At 38.8% G+C, this 18,529-nt stretch overlaps 1 protein-coding gene across 4 annotated transcripts in view; it reads left to right on the forward strand.

Moving 5' to 3' along the window:
- LOC134546875 (damage-control phosphatase ARMT1-like) overlaps window positions 1-18,529 on the forward strand; it is a 45,913-nt gene that overhangs the window by 230 nt on the left and 27,154 nt on the right. The window contains exons 1-5 of one of the 4 annotated variants that reach the window (XM_063390111.1): window positions 88-385; window positions 1,326-1,431; window positions 1,923-2,209; window positions 3,631-3,796; window positions 4,759-9,363. In XM_063390111.1, coding sequence (XP_063246181.1) covers window positions 2,175-2,209; window positions 3,631-3,796; window positions 4,759-5,526 — 969 coding nt within the window. In that variant the 5' untranslated portion in view covers window positions 88-385; window positions 1,326-1,431; window positions 1,923-2,174 and the 3' untranslated portion in view covers window positions 5,527-9,363. Of the gene's footprint in view, window positions 1-87; window positions 386-1,325; window positions 1,432-1,922; window positions 2,210-3,630; window positions 3,797-4,758; window positions 9,364-12,460; window positions 12,698-14,178; window positions 14,255-16,080; window positions 16,130-18,529 lie in introns of those variants that run through there. The other 3 variants (XM_063390112.1, XM_063390110.1, XM_063390109.1) reach the window with 3 other exon arrangements.

Raw genomic sequence — 18,529 nt, forward strand, 5'->3', positions numbered from 1 at the left:
GCCGGGGAGCGGAGATTTTCGGGCGCCGGGCGGGGCCTGGGGGCGGCTCTTGGCCCTGGGGGGCGGGCGGGGACGGCGGCGCCGGCGGCGCGCGGGGCCCGTAGGCGGCGCTGTGGGCGCGGCGCTGCCGCCGCCGCAGCAGTGCCCGGCCCGGCCGTGGGGTGGTGTCGGTGCCGCTCCGTGCTCCCCGTGCCGCTGCTCGGCCCCGGGGCTCCAACCCACCGGGTGGAGATCTCACAGTGAAAAGCGCCCTCCAGGCCGGCTGTACGCTCTGCGTCTATCTTAGCAATAGAGGTAGCTCTCTGTGGGGCTGGCCGCGTTCTGCGCCTTGTCCTCGTACATAAACAGCGTTTGGAGGAAATGTAAATGAAGTAAATAACAGAGAGTACGTTTCTTGTTGATATGAGTTATGTGATAAACTTTGAACAGATAACTGTGCTTGCAGTTTTATGTTTCTCAGGTTTTGCATCTAGGTATCTTAGCAATAGAGGTCGCGTTTTAGCCTAGGATTAACTTCAAATTTTCGCTGTTTTGGCAGGGCCAGTCATTTAGTTTTGTCTTTCTTGAAAAGACTGCTGTTTATAATCTTCTGCAAAAGTGGGCACAATAACCTGACCAGTTTGAAATTTGTTTCGTTTTGTTTTTCATTGCTGTCCACTGCTTTAAGGGTACTCAAAGCTGCTTTTAATACTGTTGGCTTATAACCTGTGCTGGCAGCAAAGCACCACGCAGCTCCGCGGGGTGGGGAGAAGTGAATGAGAAGGGTAAAAATGAGCAAACTTGTGGGCTGAGGTAAGAGCAGTTTAATAATTGGAAGGAGAGTAAATCGTAAAGTGCAAAGAGAAATAGAACCCAAGAAAACCAAGTAGAGCAAATGAAAGCAATTACCACGAACTGATTGATTCCCTAGGCAGTGGCTCCCTTGCCTACTTTTTCTCCTGGTTTTCTTTTCCTTGTGGTTTCTTTTCCATGGCTGAGTATGACACTATATGGTCTGGAATAGCCTCTGGGTCACTTGGGGTTAGCTGTCCTGACTGTGTCCCCTCCCAACACCCTGTACACCCTCAGCCTCCTCGGGCTGGGGCGGGGTGGGGCAGAAAAGGTCTTGACTCTGTGCAAGCCCTGCTCAGCAATAAGGAAAACATCCCTGTGTTGTCAACACTGTCTCCAGCACAAATCTAAAACAAACCCCCATACTGGCTACTGTGAAGAAAATTAACTTTACCCCAGCTCAAACTAGCACAAAGACCTTGCATTTTTTAAAAAAATTGAAGCCATTTCATCCTTTGCTGACAATAATAAAATATTGATCCTCTGTTTTTTAGATCCTTTGCGTATTTTACAATTAAAGACAGACTTCCCCAGATCCTCACAAGAGTTATTGATACTTTGCATCGACATAAAAATGAGTTTTTTGAAGAACATGGTGAGGTAAGAGTAAGGTCCCTGTTTTCCCTCTAGGTGTTTATTCCCCTCTAGCCCTCAAGACCCTTTGTCTGCCTTGTTTTTACTGGTGAGACTTGTTTGTCTCAATCCTTTTGTCTGATTTTGTAAAAATAATTTCTTTCTAGTAGCTATTTTTGATTAGTTCTGTAACACACCTTTCTGTCTAACCTTTTCCTTCTGATCTGTCGTTTCTGCAACTGCATCACTTCTTTGGGTTTTTTGTGTTAATGCAGTGTTCGATAGACAGTAACACCTTCTGAACATGACTGTGTTTCAACACCCTCTTCACCTCTAATAAGCAAAAAGTCCAATCTAAAAAGAAGTTCCATATGGAATTAATTTTAGGATCTTGGCTCTGAAATGAGCTTTATTCACCAAAATATATTTTGTTGAATGAAGCTGTGATTTGTCAGGGACTCTCATGTGGCAATTAAAATATCACACATTCCATGAACAGTTGATCTGTGTCTCTGCAGGAATAAACATACAGAATAGGAACTTTTGTTCTCCACTTTTTCCAGAAGGGTGTTGAAGCAGAGAAGAGAGCTATATCTTTCCTCTCCAAACTGCGGAATGAGCTGCAGACAGACAAGCCAGTGACCCCTTTGGAGGATGAGTTGCCTGATGCTGCGCTGTGGAACCAATACTTGGACTACCAACGAAATTTACCAAACGGAAATGGAGAACCAAGCTGGTTTCAGTCCCCTTGGCTGTATGTGGAGTGTTACATGTATCGAAGAATCCATGCAGCGTTAGCACAGAAGTAAGGATTCACTGGCTTGGTATACTACTTTACAAAACATTGCTCTTTCCCATTTTTATTTTGGGAAAAAGAAAGACAGCTGAGGAGTGAGATAAAAGAAGATCTTAAACTTTTACTGTATTCCTTTTTCCTCATCTTGCACCTCAGATTTAAAATCAATGCCTTCTTACATTCAGCAAAATTTGAAGCTTGTTAATTTTTTAATATGCTTCAGTTTTGGTGAGTTGGTCTACATGAAAACTCTTGAGTTAAACTGTGTAGCTTGACCTTGCAGACTAATGTGAATTGAGATTTGAATCTTGTAGCATTTCTATAATTGGTCTAGAATTTTCTCTTAAGCCTTAAACACAGAATATGAGGGCCACTTGTTTTGCTGCTTGCAGTCTGAAGTTATCGTTTGAGAACTGTTTCTTACAGCAGTAGACCCAACTTAAGCAGCCCTTGTTGTTCATTCTACACCAGCTTCTTGGTTACAGCAGTGCTTGCAGACCATGTGTTGCATCAAACTTTGGGAGCTGATACTGGTTAAAAATAACTGGGCAGGAAAAACTTGTGCTGGTACCGTGGAGATGTGCCAGTAACAACGTCATGGGGTAGGAATGAACAGTTTAAAATCCTGTTGCTGCCAAAAAAATTTGAAAGCTCCCGAGTACCAAATTTACCCTTAGTGTTGCGGAGGTGCAAACACAGTAGTGGGACTCAGTTTCTACTGGGATGTTGTGTAGTTTGAGCTCTGGTACCAAAAGCTTCTAATACGAGGTTGATCCACTGGATTGCACTTTAAAAGCTGAGCAGATACTTTTAATTATTATCTTTTAAGTTTCTTGGTCTCCATTATTTAGTTGCCCTTAAGCATATGCTTGGATGGAAGTTCAATCATTTGTTTAAAGGTTGTTGTACAAATGATAGAGTAATCTATAATTTTTATATATTACAACATTCTCATTTGTCATGGTAGTTTTCCAAAATCCGAGTAAAGACTTTCATAGGAATAACTTCCTATCACTGGAAGAGAATTTGATATAGGAAATATACTCCAGTACACACAGACTTGTTTAAAGTCAGGCCAGCTTTTCTTGACTTTAGTTCACTTGTATGTTACAGTTTTAATTCTTTTGTCTGAAGATTTGAGTTCCAAATGCTCACTGTATGTGTAGTTCCTAGAGTTGCTGTGGTTGAATACTTGTTCACTTTCAGAATATATTGCTATATAAAGATTTCTTGCATAGTGTCTGTTATAGCAAGATGCACTATTAGGCTGTTATGGAGATGTGTGAAAATCCAGTATGACAAATCAGAAGTGGAAAATCTAACTAGGGCCTGTAGAACAGTCTAAAAAACCTGACCTTTGAGCTCCCTTTGCATGTGCTGTAATGAGGAATGTGGGAAGTGTGTCAGCATATTTTTTCTTCTCATTTTAGCCCACCTATCAACAACTTTGATGTATTTAAGGAAGGAAAGGCACAAAATTTCTTTGAATCCCAAGAAGCTGTTATTGCCTTATGCACTTACTTTCAGGAACTTCTTAAGAACATCAAGGATCTAGATGAAAAGCAACTTCAGGAGGAACTTCTTAAGCTATTGCAGGTAAACTGGTAGTGCTTAACACAAGAATTGAAAATATCTCTCCTATGAAACAAATAAGAATTTGAGGTTATAAAGAATTGAAACTTCATATGGAAATTAAAATACAGATTTTTTGTTTGTAAAAGTGTGATGAAGTCCTGATAGCCCTATTGTATTGCTGCTGTTCTGAAAATATTTATATTTTGGGTACTTGTATTAAATGTGACACTTTTTTATTAACTGCTGGTCTTCATTGTGTATATGAAAACTAGTAACTCAACAACATTTTAAGTCAAATTCCAGATGACTTTTTTGATATTTACCTATAATTTCTTAAAACAGTTAATTTTGATTGGCACTTTAAATATTTTTAGACTTCTTTGGAGAAAAAGTTAAAAGTCAGTCTGGGTCAGAAGTGATTTAAAAGCTTAATAACAACATTATTCTTGGAATATAGTGCCTTTGGGTAGAAATCCCAATGTACTGTAGGATTACAAATAAGTCCATTAGCTGGCAACAGTGTACACCATTTGATTGATGAATCTTTACAAAGGGCTCATTAGTGACTACTTAAAATACATATACCTAAAATACTTATTTGGCTGCATATAAGAAAAAAAAATCTGCTTTTATTATTCCTTTTTTTGTGTTACCACTGATATTTTTTGGAATTGCAGTATAGAGAATATTTCTGTTTTGAGCTTTGTGATCAGAGTGTTGATCTAAGCCTTCCATCTTTCTCACTTCTGACACCTGTGTAAATACAGAGTTTTGTTGGGTTTCTTCCACCAAATCTTGTCTATGTTGAGATACCTGTACAAGAAGTTGAGTTTTATTAAATCTTGGAAGACATGTGGAGTTAGAACCTTTATTACCTCAAACAAAAGCAAGGGAACAAAATCTTCAGTGTACGTGAAGTTGAGAATGTAACTACAGTGAGACTTAGTAAATGTTTGGTTGTTTTGGTTTTTTTTCCCTTCTAGGTGTCATTGTGGGGCAATAAGTGTGACCTTTCTTTCTCAGCTGGTGAAGACAGCTCTCAGAAATCCAGTCCCTTGCAATCCCTGGAAAACATGGTACCTTACATCTTAGTGAATGATATGGAAAAAGTTTGGTCTCTACTTGTAAATGCCAAAAAAAATAGAACAGAAAGAAGTAATGTTAGAGTTGACATAATCCTGGATAATGCTGGATTTGAACTTGTAAGCGATCTCGTGTTGGCTGATTTCTTGTTATCGTCAAAGCTAGCTGATGAAGTCTATTTTCATGGAAAAAGTATTCCATGGTATGTATCAGATACCACAAAGCATGATTTTAACTGGACTATTAAACAGCTGGGGTCAGCTAATCATATGTGGATGTCTAGATGTGGGATAAACTGGGAAGGCAATTTGAAAAAGGGAGTTTGGGTTTTCCGTGACCACATGTTTTGGACTTTACCACATGATTTTTCCAGTATGAGTGAAGTTGCTCCTGACTTGTATGCTGAGCTACAGAAGTCAAACTTGCTTCTTTTCAAAGGTGATCTAAACTATAGAAAATTGACAGGAGATAGAAAATGGGAGTACAGTGTCCCGTTTCATCAAGCCTTGAATAAGTTTCATCCTGCGCCTCTCTGTAGTTTGAGAACACTGAAATCTGACACTCAGGTTGGCCTGAAACCTGGACAAGGTGAGCAAATTCAGGCTTCTGAACCTGAGTGGATGGTAAGTGGAAAATACGGGGTAGTTCAGTTTGATGCTGGTCTCTAGTTAAATGATTTGTAATATTGTGAAAGAGAGGTGAAGTCTGACTTTAATTACTTTCTCTGTTCCATGCTTGGCTTCAGTAAAGATTCCTTTTTGTTTGTGCTTTTCCCTCTCAAGTGATTTGTTGTTTTTGTCCTGCAAAAGACTTTAATGTGCAAAAATTTATAAACTGTCTTTGTATATGTAAATCAATCTGCATTTTAATACCTTTTGTTTTCCTAATGTCCAATGTCAGCAGATGTTTAAAATGAATATTTAGGTGTCCATAATATTTTTTCCTCATCAGTGGGTATGATTTTAATGAGTGAAAGCTTAACAAGTGAAAAATTTGCTTCAGAAGCAATTTCCCCAATGCCACACTAGCATGAGTTTATTTATTTCAGAGTAATTTGTGCTGCATGTAATTCCATGCATTGCGTGGAAGTTATTATTTTAGAGAATTCAGAAATTAATTACGGACAGATTCTTTTGATGTTTTGAGTATAGTTTGCGTTACATTAAGTGATAAATTATTGGGTGACAGCTTGTAAATATTCATGTAGAAATGAAAATTGAATTTCAATTTTAAAGCACAATTTAATGTTGCTAGCCAGTTTGCCTGTGGGAGAGTTGTCCCATCCAGTAGGAAGATTAGTGTAAGAAAGGACAATCTCATTTTAGGAATACTGAAGATACTGTTTATTTACAAAGCTCTACCAAAAAAGAAGCACACAGAAAAGCCTCCTCAAACAAAAAATTAGCATAACCCAAGCAGTTACATTAACTGGATTTTAGATTTAATGCAGACTTGATCTGCAGGTGGCCTGTCAGCAGTGTATGTGAGGTTCAAGCACTGCTGCTTCCTTCTGTTGTGGTAATTCTCTTTATTTTTCAAAAGTATTTTTTGGGGGGGTTTGTTTGGTTGGTTATGTTTTAAGAAGGATGCCTTAATTTTCAGGGAGGACATACAGCCCCATTTGCACTGAGAAGTACAGGGTAGTGAAGCACATGCCATACAGGTTCCTGTTAACTGGAGTTGTTAGGTGCCCATTTCTACCCTTCTGCCCTGGTCTCAAAACCTGCTGCTCGCTATGTTCATACAACAGAGATCTGTACAGTGGATAAATATGTTCCAAATGCTGATGACTTTGATTATTTGTGTTTATTTTCTTCTTAAATCTGAAAGGGTATTTTAAGGTTCCAAGGTCAATTACTCAAAAACAAAAATGCAAGGAATTTCATGAGGCAGTTGGAGGGAGGGTTATAATTTTGAGGCCTGGGTTTACTGCTCTCATCTCCTTTGTATCTCTGACTTAGTACTCCTGCAGAGTGAATTTATCCTCATCTTTAGGCAGCTGATTGAACTGCAGACATTAGAAATCTAGTCAGGAAAGCTGAAGGTCAGACTGCTGAAGGTTTCTGTGACTGGAGAGAGCTCAGCCACACTCCAGCTTTAGTGCTTTGATCAAATATGTAAACCACACGATGAATCTGTGCGCTGGTGCTTCAGTGTCTCATCTTTCAAAATACTGTTAACTTGTTTCAAGTGCATTTTGAAACAACTTTGGGTCAAGAACTGAGAAATGAAAGTTGTGGAATATGTGCAATGAGAACATCATACCTTGTCCAGAGAGACAAAATGAATTGGGGTTGCAATCTGCTTTGCCTGCACTCAGATTGTTTGTAAGGTGCTGGCCTAATTTTCTGGAGATGTTTAAAAGTGTATAATGCACAAGAAGAGAGAGTCACTGTTGAGGCCACCCTTGACAAATAGATTTGCCTTGTACACAATCCTTACACATGCTGAAAAACTTGATTTAGTTTTTTACTGGTTGTTAATGTTTCCCTGTGCCCGGGTTGCTTTCAGGCTGTTACTTCTGGGAACTCACAATGCAGATCAGGGAAAATAAATAGTATGAAGTTATGATAAATACAGTCCTGCAAAATACAAAACCAATTAGGAGATGCAGCCATGTTAGCTCAGTATTACTGAATTATGAAGATTTCTACAAGACATGTAATTTCTAGCTTAGCATATGAATGCTAATATATGACATGATGTCATGATGAAAAGAAATAATTCTATTCTCCAGTTGATAAAAAGTGCACTTTCCATCTTTTGCCCCTCACAAAGAGAAGTTTGTGTGGTGATACACAGTGTGACTATGTGGCTGTACAAGGAATGCACAGCCAAAGCTTCCAAATGCTTGACTTCTGTAGCTGTAATTGCAAAGTGCAGTCTCTAGGCAGAACTGAATATGCGGTATACTTATATGTTGGTTGGCTGTATTTTTGTAAAATTTTGATTGATTGTATAAAAAAAAAGAAAAAAATCCAGTGTTTCTGTAAATGTAGTGTTACAGTCTCCCATGACACAACAAAGCTGTGAAGACATATTCCAGTGAGGCACAGTGCTCTGTTCATGGGTATGCTACGGTGTACTTAAAAATAGGAAATGGTTTTGTAGCTACTCAGTGTTAATTACTTTTTGTAATACAGCTTCATGAGATGGCAGCATGAACCTATTGCGTTTAGGTGGAATTTAAAAAATAACCTGAAGCGTGTGTTAGAACAATGGTATGTGCTGTAATATAACATTTTTTTTTTACTTGAGTATTTAAGAAACTTCCTTCGATACATCTGTGTTACAACTGGTTGCCCAAAATGCTTCTACAGTATAACTCAGGAGCTACTGATCTGTATATCCAAATTTTTGAGATTTTCATTTCATATTCCATTTGAATACTTATGGCAAAAGCTAAAGGCATTTTCAGTAATTTGGAGGACCACAACAAAAAAAGTTTTTTACTTTTTATTTTTTTCTACCTTTTGAACTACTGTATTTGTAAGTCAGTTTTTGATGATGACTTTCATTGCTGATGAAGTAGGAGGAAAGTAATTTCACAGGCACAGTGAAAGGCAGTACACACATCTGTCTCAATAGTTGATAAGTTATCGTGTCAGAGATCTACAATAATTTCTTATGTATATAAGGTTTCTTAAAATAAATTGCTTGATGTGGAAAATAAGTTGATTGTATGACTAGAAGCTTGTAAGAACGTTGTTTTTTTTTTTTTTGAAACAGATTTCATGCATAAACCTGTAAAACATATTTATTCAATGAGGTTTTGAAAGATACAGATGCAAGAGACAGGTAATGTTCTTCTGTACATAAACCATAAAATGTTCTTCTGTAACAAGGCAGGGCAATAATCAGGAATTTTCTAATTTTTACTCTACTTTTTCTCCTATTAAAATTTCAAAACCTTAAAAATCATTGAGAATTTCTTAAATGTATCTGGTAATTACTTACTAAGGTTGGTGCAGCTGATGGTGTCATTTCCAGAGTCACTTGTAGTACTGATAAGTGCTCCATGTGTTCTCATCAAAAATGGAAATATTTTGGTGTTGCTGTAACTAAAATATTTCCAAAACACTTTGGTTAACACACCTTGCTGATATCCCATAAACCCTAACTGTTGTTGCTGAAATAGTTTCTTTGAAGTTCATGGTGTTATTTGAATTCATGGTTAACAGCTTGTTCCATGTGAACATTTATCTTCTGTGCTGTCAAACAGCATAGGAAAAAGGTTTACTCTGTTGCATGAAAATTACTCTATGAAATGGTTTAATCTAAAAACAAACCTTTAATTGTGTCTAAAATAAAAATTCCGAAATGGAATCTTGTACAGAACTGTTGTTTTTTTTTCACTGAAGTTTGTTTGCTTACCAGCTTTCTGTTTACCCAAAATTACAGAACAAAAGCTTGTAATTATTTTTATTTAAGGCAAAATGTAAGTTGAATTTTACCTAACATTTATCAAAGGATTTTAAAATAAAACTGAGAATGTGCTGGTTGAAGTGGTCCTTTCCTTTCTTTTCCATATGCTAGCAGCAGAACTCATGTGAGGAAAAACGTCCTATAACATGGGCTGTTTATGTTTTTTCTTTGCTTCTGCTGTCATTTTTTTTCCCTAAAAAAGGTTTTGAAAATTTATGTGCATTTTGTTCTTGCTGATATCCTTCTATTTCTAACAGCCTGCAAATAAAAAGTCCACATGTATTTTTACATGTATTAAGAATTAGTTCATGGATTAATCCACATTGTGCCTCAGCTTTGCAGTTGTGAATTCTGCAGGCATGTTGTGAGAAGGGTTTTTATTTACAGTGCTTTTTTGCTCATCTGACTTTTTTTCCACTGTGAAAGAAATATAAAATATCCTCTTATGATAACTTAGAGTGAATAAACATATTTAGGAGTTGTGTGCTGCTTCTGTTCTATCACTTTTCAGTAAGTAACAATCATATTTTTTCAAATTCCATGTGAAGAAAAGTTTTCATTCTTGTAGAAATTTATTTTTCCTGGGATTCCACTTACTTCTTCCAAGTCTAATGAAGTAAAGGATTAAAAGCTGAGGTAAGATACATCAAGATATATACTATGGGCTTTTTTATTTGCTTTGTTAATGTTAACTAATTGATTAGTCTTACATTATCATGATAAGGTTGATGCTTTCCAAGTGGCTCTAATTGATGAAAGGCCTGACGATGCATTTCATTCGGAATAGGTTTCATCTCTTATCTTCCACTTCCCAAAAAAATGGCATTAATTGTCATAGGCCAGGAAGTGTACTGAGTTCTGGTCCTAGATGATTTATATACACACATAGTTGTTAATTTTAGTCTAGGATCTGTTTAAAAGGCAGAACCATTCCAGGAAAAAGGGTTAGGGTCCAGGAGTGCTCCCTCAAGCTAGCTGAAGGGTCTTTCCACCTACTTTTCCTTCTGCCAGTGGCTCTTGTGTTATCTGTGTAGCGGTGCTGTTTCTGCTCGGTGAGTATGTGTGGCCCTGGGCTAAGGTTAGGGAGTTAGGAGACAGGTAAATTCCTCCAGACAGAGAACGGGCTACAGCTTGCAGTGAGGACTCGGGTATCTTTATGCGAACAAAGAGCATCCCCATTTTTCCATAGTTGGTTGTATTCTTGTTTTCAGGTAATCCTGAATTAGAGCTATGCTTGAGTGTCATCGGATATGCAGCTTTGACTGCATCCATGAAGTTAGATTGGCCCTTGGAAGTTTTGTTGCTGCTTTGCTGGACTGTGATGGAAGCATTAGCAGGAACTGATTTGCTTGGGGCAAATCAGGTAGTTTTCATACCTATGTGGAAATCTAAGATCCACATGCAGGGGATTTGCAAAATAGCTGCATTGCATTTAGACTTTCAAGGACTCTGCGTCCAGTTTGAGTTCCTCAAACCAAAAATTACCTAATACATCTTCAGCAGCAGCTTTCACTTACACAGATTCACACTTCTTTCTCAATCCTGATTAGTTCCCCCATATGCCTGTTGCCTTTTCACCACCCCCTTTGGCCAGGGGGGGAGTCCAGGGTTGTAAAAGAAGATTGCTGACCCCACCACATGTGCTTATCACAGGGACATCACATGACTTTTGGCTTTGAAATTATTTTTACATGGCCATTTTCATTTAGACACCTGCAGAATATCAGCTGGTATGTTTTTGAGTGTACTGGCTCCTGGAACTGTGGTTTCATAACACTGATCAATTTTAGCATCTTTTCTCAACAATGAGCATTTTCATGGAAGGGAAAATTTTTAGTAATTTTTGATTTTTTTTTTCTTTCAAAAATTAGTGTGGCTTTATTAGGTACCTAAATTCAAGAGATTTACATCATTCTTTGCTCAGGACGGCTGAGAACATCCTTTCCATATATTTTATGAAATACAACATGAAGAATTTGATAAATGAAAATGACTCCTTGAAATTATTTAGAATTAAAAATCCCAAATTAACCCTACCTAAATTATTTCCTGTCCCTGTTAAGGAAAAAAACCCATAAAATCCTTTTGAGAACTCTACTTTTAAATACTAGCAAACAAGGATAAAGCATTTTAAAGTGTAAGCATTGTGTAATAAGGTAGTATTTTTCTCAGTCAAGGGCTTGAAGAGTGGATATTGCACCTGCTCTTTTTCAGTGTTACAAGACATTTCTACTTTTCTTCCTTTGTTTTCTTTTTTTTTTTTTCTTCCTCTTTTGTTGTTCTCTTGTTACAGTTCATCAGAATAAAGTGTGGTTTTTTAAGGGCAAATAGCATCGCAGATCTGTGATAAGGTACAGCTATTCAGCTGTCTGAGCACTCTCTCCCCATCCCCGGGCGTGCAGAAGCAGCTGAAGTGTGACTCCCGAACCAGCCGTGGCACTGCAGGACCAGCGATGGGAAGTGCTCAGGAAAGTTAGGACGAAGTTTCACAATCATTTAATCCTGCATCTGCACGCCACTCCACTAGTAGGACACATTAGGCTGTGGTCGGATGCTGGACAAATCCATGATGATTTTTGTTCAAATTTGCAGTGGACAGTAAAACATGTGCCAGATTTCCTCTGGGTTTATGTAAGACCGCCCAGTACGAATTTAACCGGTCAAAAATACTTTATAAATTTGCAGAATGAGGTTACCCTGGAGCAGCATGATCCATGCCGGCAAACCCCTCTGCTCCGGGGCTTCTGTGTCCTCAGCAAGAGCAGTGGTATCAGGCACACAGGGACAAGGACAAACAAAGTTAGTACTATCCCTAGCTTCATTTTCTTCTCTGGCAGCATTCCACAGAAAGGTGAAGTACTTTTTGGCTTTTTGAGTACAGAAATGGTGCGCGATGGCACTGTCTCCAGAGGCTGATTAAAGCCCTCGGGGTCTTCAGAGAAAATGATGTGCAGCCCCAGCCGGTCTAACTTTCTTTTACTGCAACCTTCAGTTCCTCTCTTCCCCTGTTTATCCACTTTATCTGGATGAAAGGTGAGGAGGAGGAGGAGGTGCTCTTTCACCTGGAGGCAGTTCAGCAGCCACCAAGGCAGGCTGCTTTTGCGGGGCGCTCCCTTGGCAGGTTCCGGGGGAGAAGGAAAGCCTGCCTGGGGAAAGGAGCCGTGTGCTGACTTTTTTTTTTTTTTGAGGGAAGATGTGAGGAAATTTTCTCAGGTAGATGTTTATTTGAAGTGAAAACGAACAAAACCAGCAGACCCCGGCGGTTCTGTGGGTTTTCCCGAGGGAAGGCCGTTCAGCCACCGAGCCTGCCCCCTCCCCAGGCCGGGCCTCCCTCGCTCGCTCCCGCCCGGACGCGTTGCCAGGGGCGCGGCTGCGGCCGCGGGCGGGGGCAGCGCTGGCGGCGGCGGAACCGCGGTAACCCAGGGACCGGGCAGGGAGAGAGGGCCTGGGGGGCTGGTTTGGTTAGGGGCTCTCTGGGCAGCTCCCTTAGTAGGGAATAAAGCCCTGACTTTGGAAATATGTCCCCCTTCCTTCCCCCTTTTCTGTCGATGCTGCTGTAGAGGCTGACTGTAACCCCCCTTTGCAAGTCATCTTTGCAATACTCAATTTAATCTCGCTTTAAATAAACACCCTCACCCCCCCCCCCCCCCCCAAAAAAAAAAAAAAAAAAAAAGGCAAGCCCCAAAAAGCCAACCAAACAAAATAAGACCCAACCAACCAAAATCCCAAACCAAACAAAATCCCCAAACCAGAACTCCTGCAGGTGCACAGCTGTACCCGGTGGTCCGAGCGCGGTGCAGTTGAAGCCCCATGAACTTCAGCTGATCATTATAGCTTATCTTTACAGTTCAAGGCCAGAAAGGTTTTCTAAGTGCTGCAGAAGGGAGTAGCTTTCACAGAGCAGGAATTTATAGTTATCTAAGGATTCCTTCTTTGCGTCTCTTCCTCCTTTGAAACTGGTTTGCTGGCTTTGATGTGAATTTAAGGGAGACACTAGAGGATATTGCTTAGAAGGATCAAACCTTTGTACTAAAGATATAATAGGAACCTTGTTACAGTTTTGTGGTCCAAAAGATAAACAATTTATTTGTGTGAAAGTTCATTATCTCCTGAATAGTTGAACATCAGTTTTGTAATGAAGCTATATATTGTGTTCTGAGACAAAAAAAAAATACAGGATTTTGGTAGTTTGTGGTGGCAAAAACAACTGCCATTATACTAAATACAACTGTTATGACCCAGTTACAAACTTTTTGCTAGCCCTGCTTAGTGACAGAGCTGACAACAACCTGCTCTGCCTTTTAACCAACTTGAAGTCAAATAGTTAGTGAGTGTTGATCTGAGGACTCAAAAACAAGCTAGAAATTACATGTTTATAAAATCTAAGTTACAACTGGTGAATCAAAGTACAGCACTAATCAGTGTTTAGATACCAATATAGTCAAGTATTTCTAAAATATTTGCATTTTGTTGTGTGCAGTAAGTATAGTAGGCATTGTAGGAAAATTGCAGCTGTTAGCATTGCATGATGGTCTATTTTTTAAATCTAGCATTTAAGCAGTTCTGTTATGGAAGTTAACTCTATTTAGCACTGTTAAAGTAACAGCAGAACAAATAGTTTGCACAAATCCCTGCATAAGCACTTAATTTTGTCTTAGCAATTACCCTTTTTATTGTTCTGGGAATAAACACAGCAGTTCCGTTTTAATCATTTTGGAAAAGCTGTAAGAGAAAGTGTCAGGGGAGTTCCAAATTCCTTAATTTGTCTATACAGACAAAGGATGAAGTCAACCAGAAGGCATGTTAAGTAATGTTTAGAGTAGATGATGTGTCTGTCTAATTGCCTTCAGATAACTGCTGTCTTTCATCACATTAAATGCATTTATTATATTTAGATGCAAAGTCACCTCATCCTACGAGAAAAACAAAAGATGAAAGTTCTCCAACTGTTTCTTGTAGAAGTAGCAGTGGGTAAGACTAAAACTTTGCTTGTAATGAAGCTTTCATTTGGGCCATTAATCAAGCTCAAAATTGGCCTCTTCAGCAGATGAATAGCAGGAGTGATTTTTATCTTTTCAGTAATACCTTTCAATGATTACTGCAAAGGGAGGAGGGTAGAGCTGAGAAGTACCCTTCTGAAAGGAATTTGGAAAATCTCTTTGGTAATTTATTTGGGCTGCTGAGAACACTTAAGTTAGTTTTACACTTTTCTGGAATATTACACTCATGCAGGAAAACTCCATATGTATAGAACACTAACAAAAAAAAAAAAAGTACTGCAAGCAGTGAGTTGGGCCTACTTACAAGAAGGAATCAGCAAGGGGAAATAAGACTTTACTGAGTGGATAGTGATCAAAAGTATTTGGGTCTTTCTGGCACTTTATAATGTGCAAGAGCAAATGATAGAATTGAAACAGTTGTGAAATAATACTTGCAAATTTTGATTTATGTTAATATATAATTATCAATATATTTTGAGATCCCTGACAGGCAAATTGGGCAAAGTATTATCTATAAAGAAGACCCAAAATATACATACAAGATGGTTAATTTGTGAACCCTTTTTTTCCCCACCCCCTGAAGTGACTCCAGTTGGGGAGTGGGCCTATTCCAGCTGGCCAGTGACAGGACAAGAGGACACAGTCTTAAGCTCCGCCAGGGGAGGTTTTAGGTTGGGCACTAGGTGGAACTTTGCAGAAAGGATGATTAGGCATTGGAATGGGCTGCCCAGGGAGGTGGTGGAGTCACTGTCCCTGGAGGTGTTTAAGGAAAGACTGGCCGTGACACTCAGTGCCATGATCTGTTTGACATGGTTGGACTTGATGTTCTCAGAAGTCCTTTCCAACCTCATCCCTTATGTGATTCATTGTAATCTGTTTTTGCATGTGTTAACAAGATCTGAGTCACTGTGGAATAGTGTCTGAGTCCTCTCATGCTCATTGTTGTGTGTTGCTGTTGTGGTTTTCTGAGGTGATGTGCATGCTGGCTGCCTGGAATCTATAGTAGTCAAATGTGAAAATTTTTCAAATATCCATTTTTTCCAGTATTTCATGCTGGATGTCATCTTCTTTCTGGTTGCAGCAAATGATAGTGATAATCAGATCTGCTGCTGCATTGTGTTTTCAGAAGATAGAACAATTTTATGCACATATACACTCATGAATATTCATTTTTCTTAAGAAAAACATTGCATATTTGGGATATCTCATTTTGCTTGATTTCAGAATATGAACAGTTATGACATTGGCATTTATAAAAATCATTGAACAGCCCACTGAGTCTAACCACTGTACCAAGTCCTATACAAATACGTAGCTAAAAAGGGCCCACTGATTACTTCAACATCTGAGGAGGAAAAAAAGGAGATGTATTTCACTTGAGATAGATCCTGTGTTATCATTCAGATTCTTTTAAAATATATCTCTGTAGAAGAGATGCAGGACAAAAGGAGAGGTGGAATAAAAACTTGGAACACCTGAAAAACAGTGGTGAGGGAAGAAATCACTGCATGAAGGCTGACTGTGTAGCTGAATTGGTGAGTGTATCCTGGACAAGTCAACGTGAAGGTGCCTGTTTTGGTTGGAGGTGTGTTTCAATACTGTGGAGACAATGAGAGCTCATAGGCTACTAGAGGAACTTTCCCATGGTGTTCTGCTTTCATGCCCAATTTTGCTGGTGGTAACCTATGGTACAATTTAGTAAAGCATATCTGTGAAAAAATAACATCATGTGCCATCATATCACAAATCTATTTAATTTTCAACCTTTCTTTCCTCTTCCTCCCATTTGTTCTGTAGAAGCAAAGGAAGAATGAAGTCAACAAAGGTTCGTGAGTCATCATTTTTGGTAAGTCAGCTCCAATGTGTTTAGGTACTTTGGGAATGGGAAGAAGAAATCCCTGGCTTGAATACAGTCTATGGCAGTGCATTGACAAGTCACTCAGGGTGGTGATGGGTGCTTAAATGCCTTCTGGGGACTTTCTGTTTCAAAAAAGATTTTAAGAAATCATGTCTTTTGGGAAAGGGGTCTGGGCTGTGTACAGGCAATGGCAGTGGTAGTGGCATTTGGCAGCACTGAAATAAGAAACACAGCAGGAAATAAAAGAGAAGCTGCCAAAAGCAGGATGGAAGTGAGTGACTTTAACAGTTGGCTGATCTCAAAGTACATGGATAGGTATAAAACTACTGAATGTTGTTGTAGTTTTGTTTTAGGTATAAAACTACTGAATGTTGTTGTAGTTTTGTTTTCTCTGAATCAAACAAACCTTTCCAAGTAAAGGCTGGGTTGCAGGGAGGTAAAGGCAGTTACTTGATAAAAAAGTCAAAACAAAAATGGTCAACAATAACAAAAATCGCCATATATTGCTGATCTTCTAAAGAACACCTATTACTAGTAAAACTGAAGATCCAAGTAGATATCGCTCTTAAATACTGTAAATATAGGCTTAGCTTCTCTTTAGCATATGAAGTTAGATGAAAGCTTCATTTTCTTGCAGGTAAGTGGAAAGAGATCAAAAAATTACTAATGTGAGTGGAAGAAACACCCAAAATCTAGGTTATTTAGAGTTGATTGAGTGTTATATATTAAGACTTCTTCTGTCTACTCTCTGTAATTCTTTTAACACTTCATTAATTCTATTTTCCTGACAAAAAATCAGTATAGATTACATAATACTCATTAAACATTAAAAATCTGAATTTTTCCACAGATAGAAAAGTGCCACATCTTCATTACAAATTTTACCCCTATAGAAAAGTCATGGTAATTTAATGAAGTTGTCTGATAGGTCTGATTAAAGATCAGATTTGTGACTGGCTGATGGCAACACACAGAAGGATAGAAAACTAATAATTTTAGGGCATGCATGTTTCCTGGTAAAAGTATGATGATAATACCAACTTTCCTAGCATGGTGCCACCATGATTAGTTTTATATTTACTAAGGCACTGGAGGATGCAGAGATCTTCCTCTGTAAATCTTACTAAGATTGTACATGAGTTGAACAGTAATTCCTGTTGAACAGTAATTGACTTTGGCACCTGGCTTCTTTTAAACTTCTTTTAAATCCTTCTGGATATGTAGCTGCATCTTTAAAGTGCTCATCATTTAAAAATCCAATTTGTATGAAAAACATAGTTTTTGGAAGTTTCAGCTCTAAAGCTCTTACATTAATTATTGCTGCTGACTGGGGGCTTCTTTTTCAGCTATGCCCTGAAATGTATTTATTTCACCAGTTTTGAGATATACTCCTTCTTTCTATGAGTTTCTATAAGTTATGGTTTTTAGGGAAGAAAAGGAAAAACCTACATTCATGCAGTAGTACAAGTGTAATAACATACATACCCAGTGTTACTGTTTGGAATCTCCACCCATGGTTTTGGAGCCCTGGTGTATTACAGAATGAGAAACATGCCCTCTGCATTAAAGAATTTCATGTGGCTGTATGTGTGAAGCAAGCAGAGTGAAGCAAAAGTAAGACAAAAGCAGCGAGGAGATGGCACATGCTTTCCCTCACTCCCTCAGAACAGTGATAAAGAGTGGAGAAAATTAGCAGCCCTTTTATCTCCAAGATTATGTGCCGTGTTCTATATGGCCGTGAGTTTTCTGCATGTGTCAGTCTGGCTTGATGAGAGTGGCAACTCCTTTGTGGAAGAGCACAGCTGAGTGTCTTTGAAGGAGATGAATGCAATTAAACTTGATAGGTCTAATCTAGTGTTAACTAGTACAGGGAAGAAAGATTAAAGAGTAGAGTTGGTGATAGTATGGCAGCTAATCCAAGGTGATTTATCTTCTGCTGCAGTCTGAACTAGTAATTTTCCTTATTCCTCAGGGATTTTCTATGTGTTGCATGGTAAATACTTATTTTACTAGATGTTCACATATTTGGAAAGCTCTTCAGATTTTTTTCCTTATTTGGAATGGTTAGGGGCTGATCTTGTAATTTATCTCAGCCTGGAAATTGATGCTGATGTAGAAAAGCATGAAGAGACGACACCTCTGTCTCCATCACAATACCTTTTTCCAGCACCAGTCATTATCTGGGGATGTTTTGCATTTTGTAATTCACACCCAAGTGTACCAGGATTGCAGTTTTGTTTCAGTCCTGTCTGAGAGCTGAAGGAGTACAAATCTCCTGTTCAGTTCTCTGCCATGTGTGCTCCCAGCATAACCTAATCTTGGTTGTGTTCTGAAGGGGTTACATTTCATTGTTTTTAGTTACTATCGATTGAAAAAAAAAAGTTCTCT

Source organism: Prinia subflava, chromosome 2 (assembly GCF_021018805.1).
Source record: "Prinia subflava isolate CZ2003 ecotype Zambia chromosome 2, Cam_Psub_1.2, whole genome shotgun sequence".
NCBI classification, from domain to species: Eukaryota; Metazoa; Chordata; class Aves; order Passeriformes; family Cisticolidae; genus Prinia; species Prinia subflava.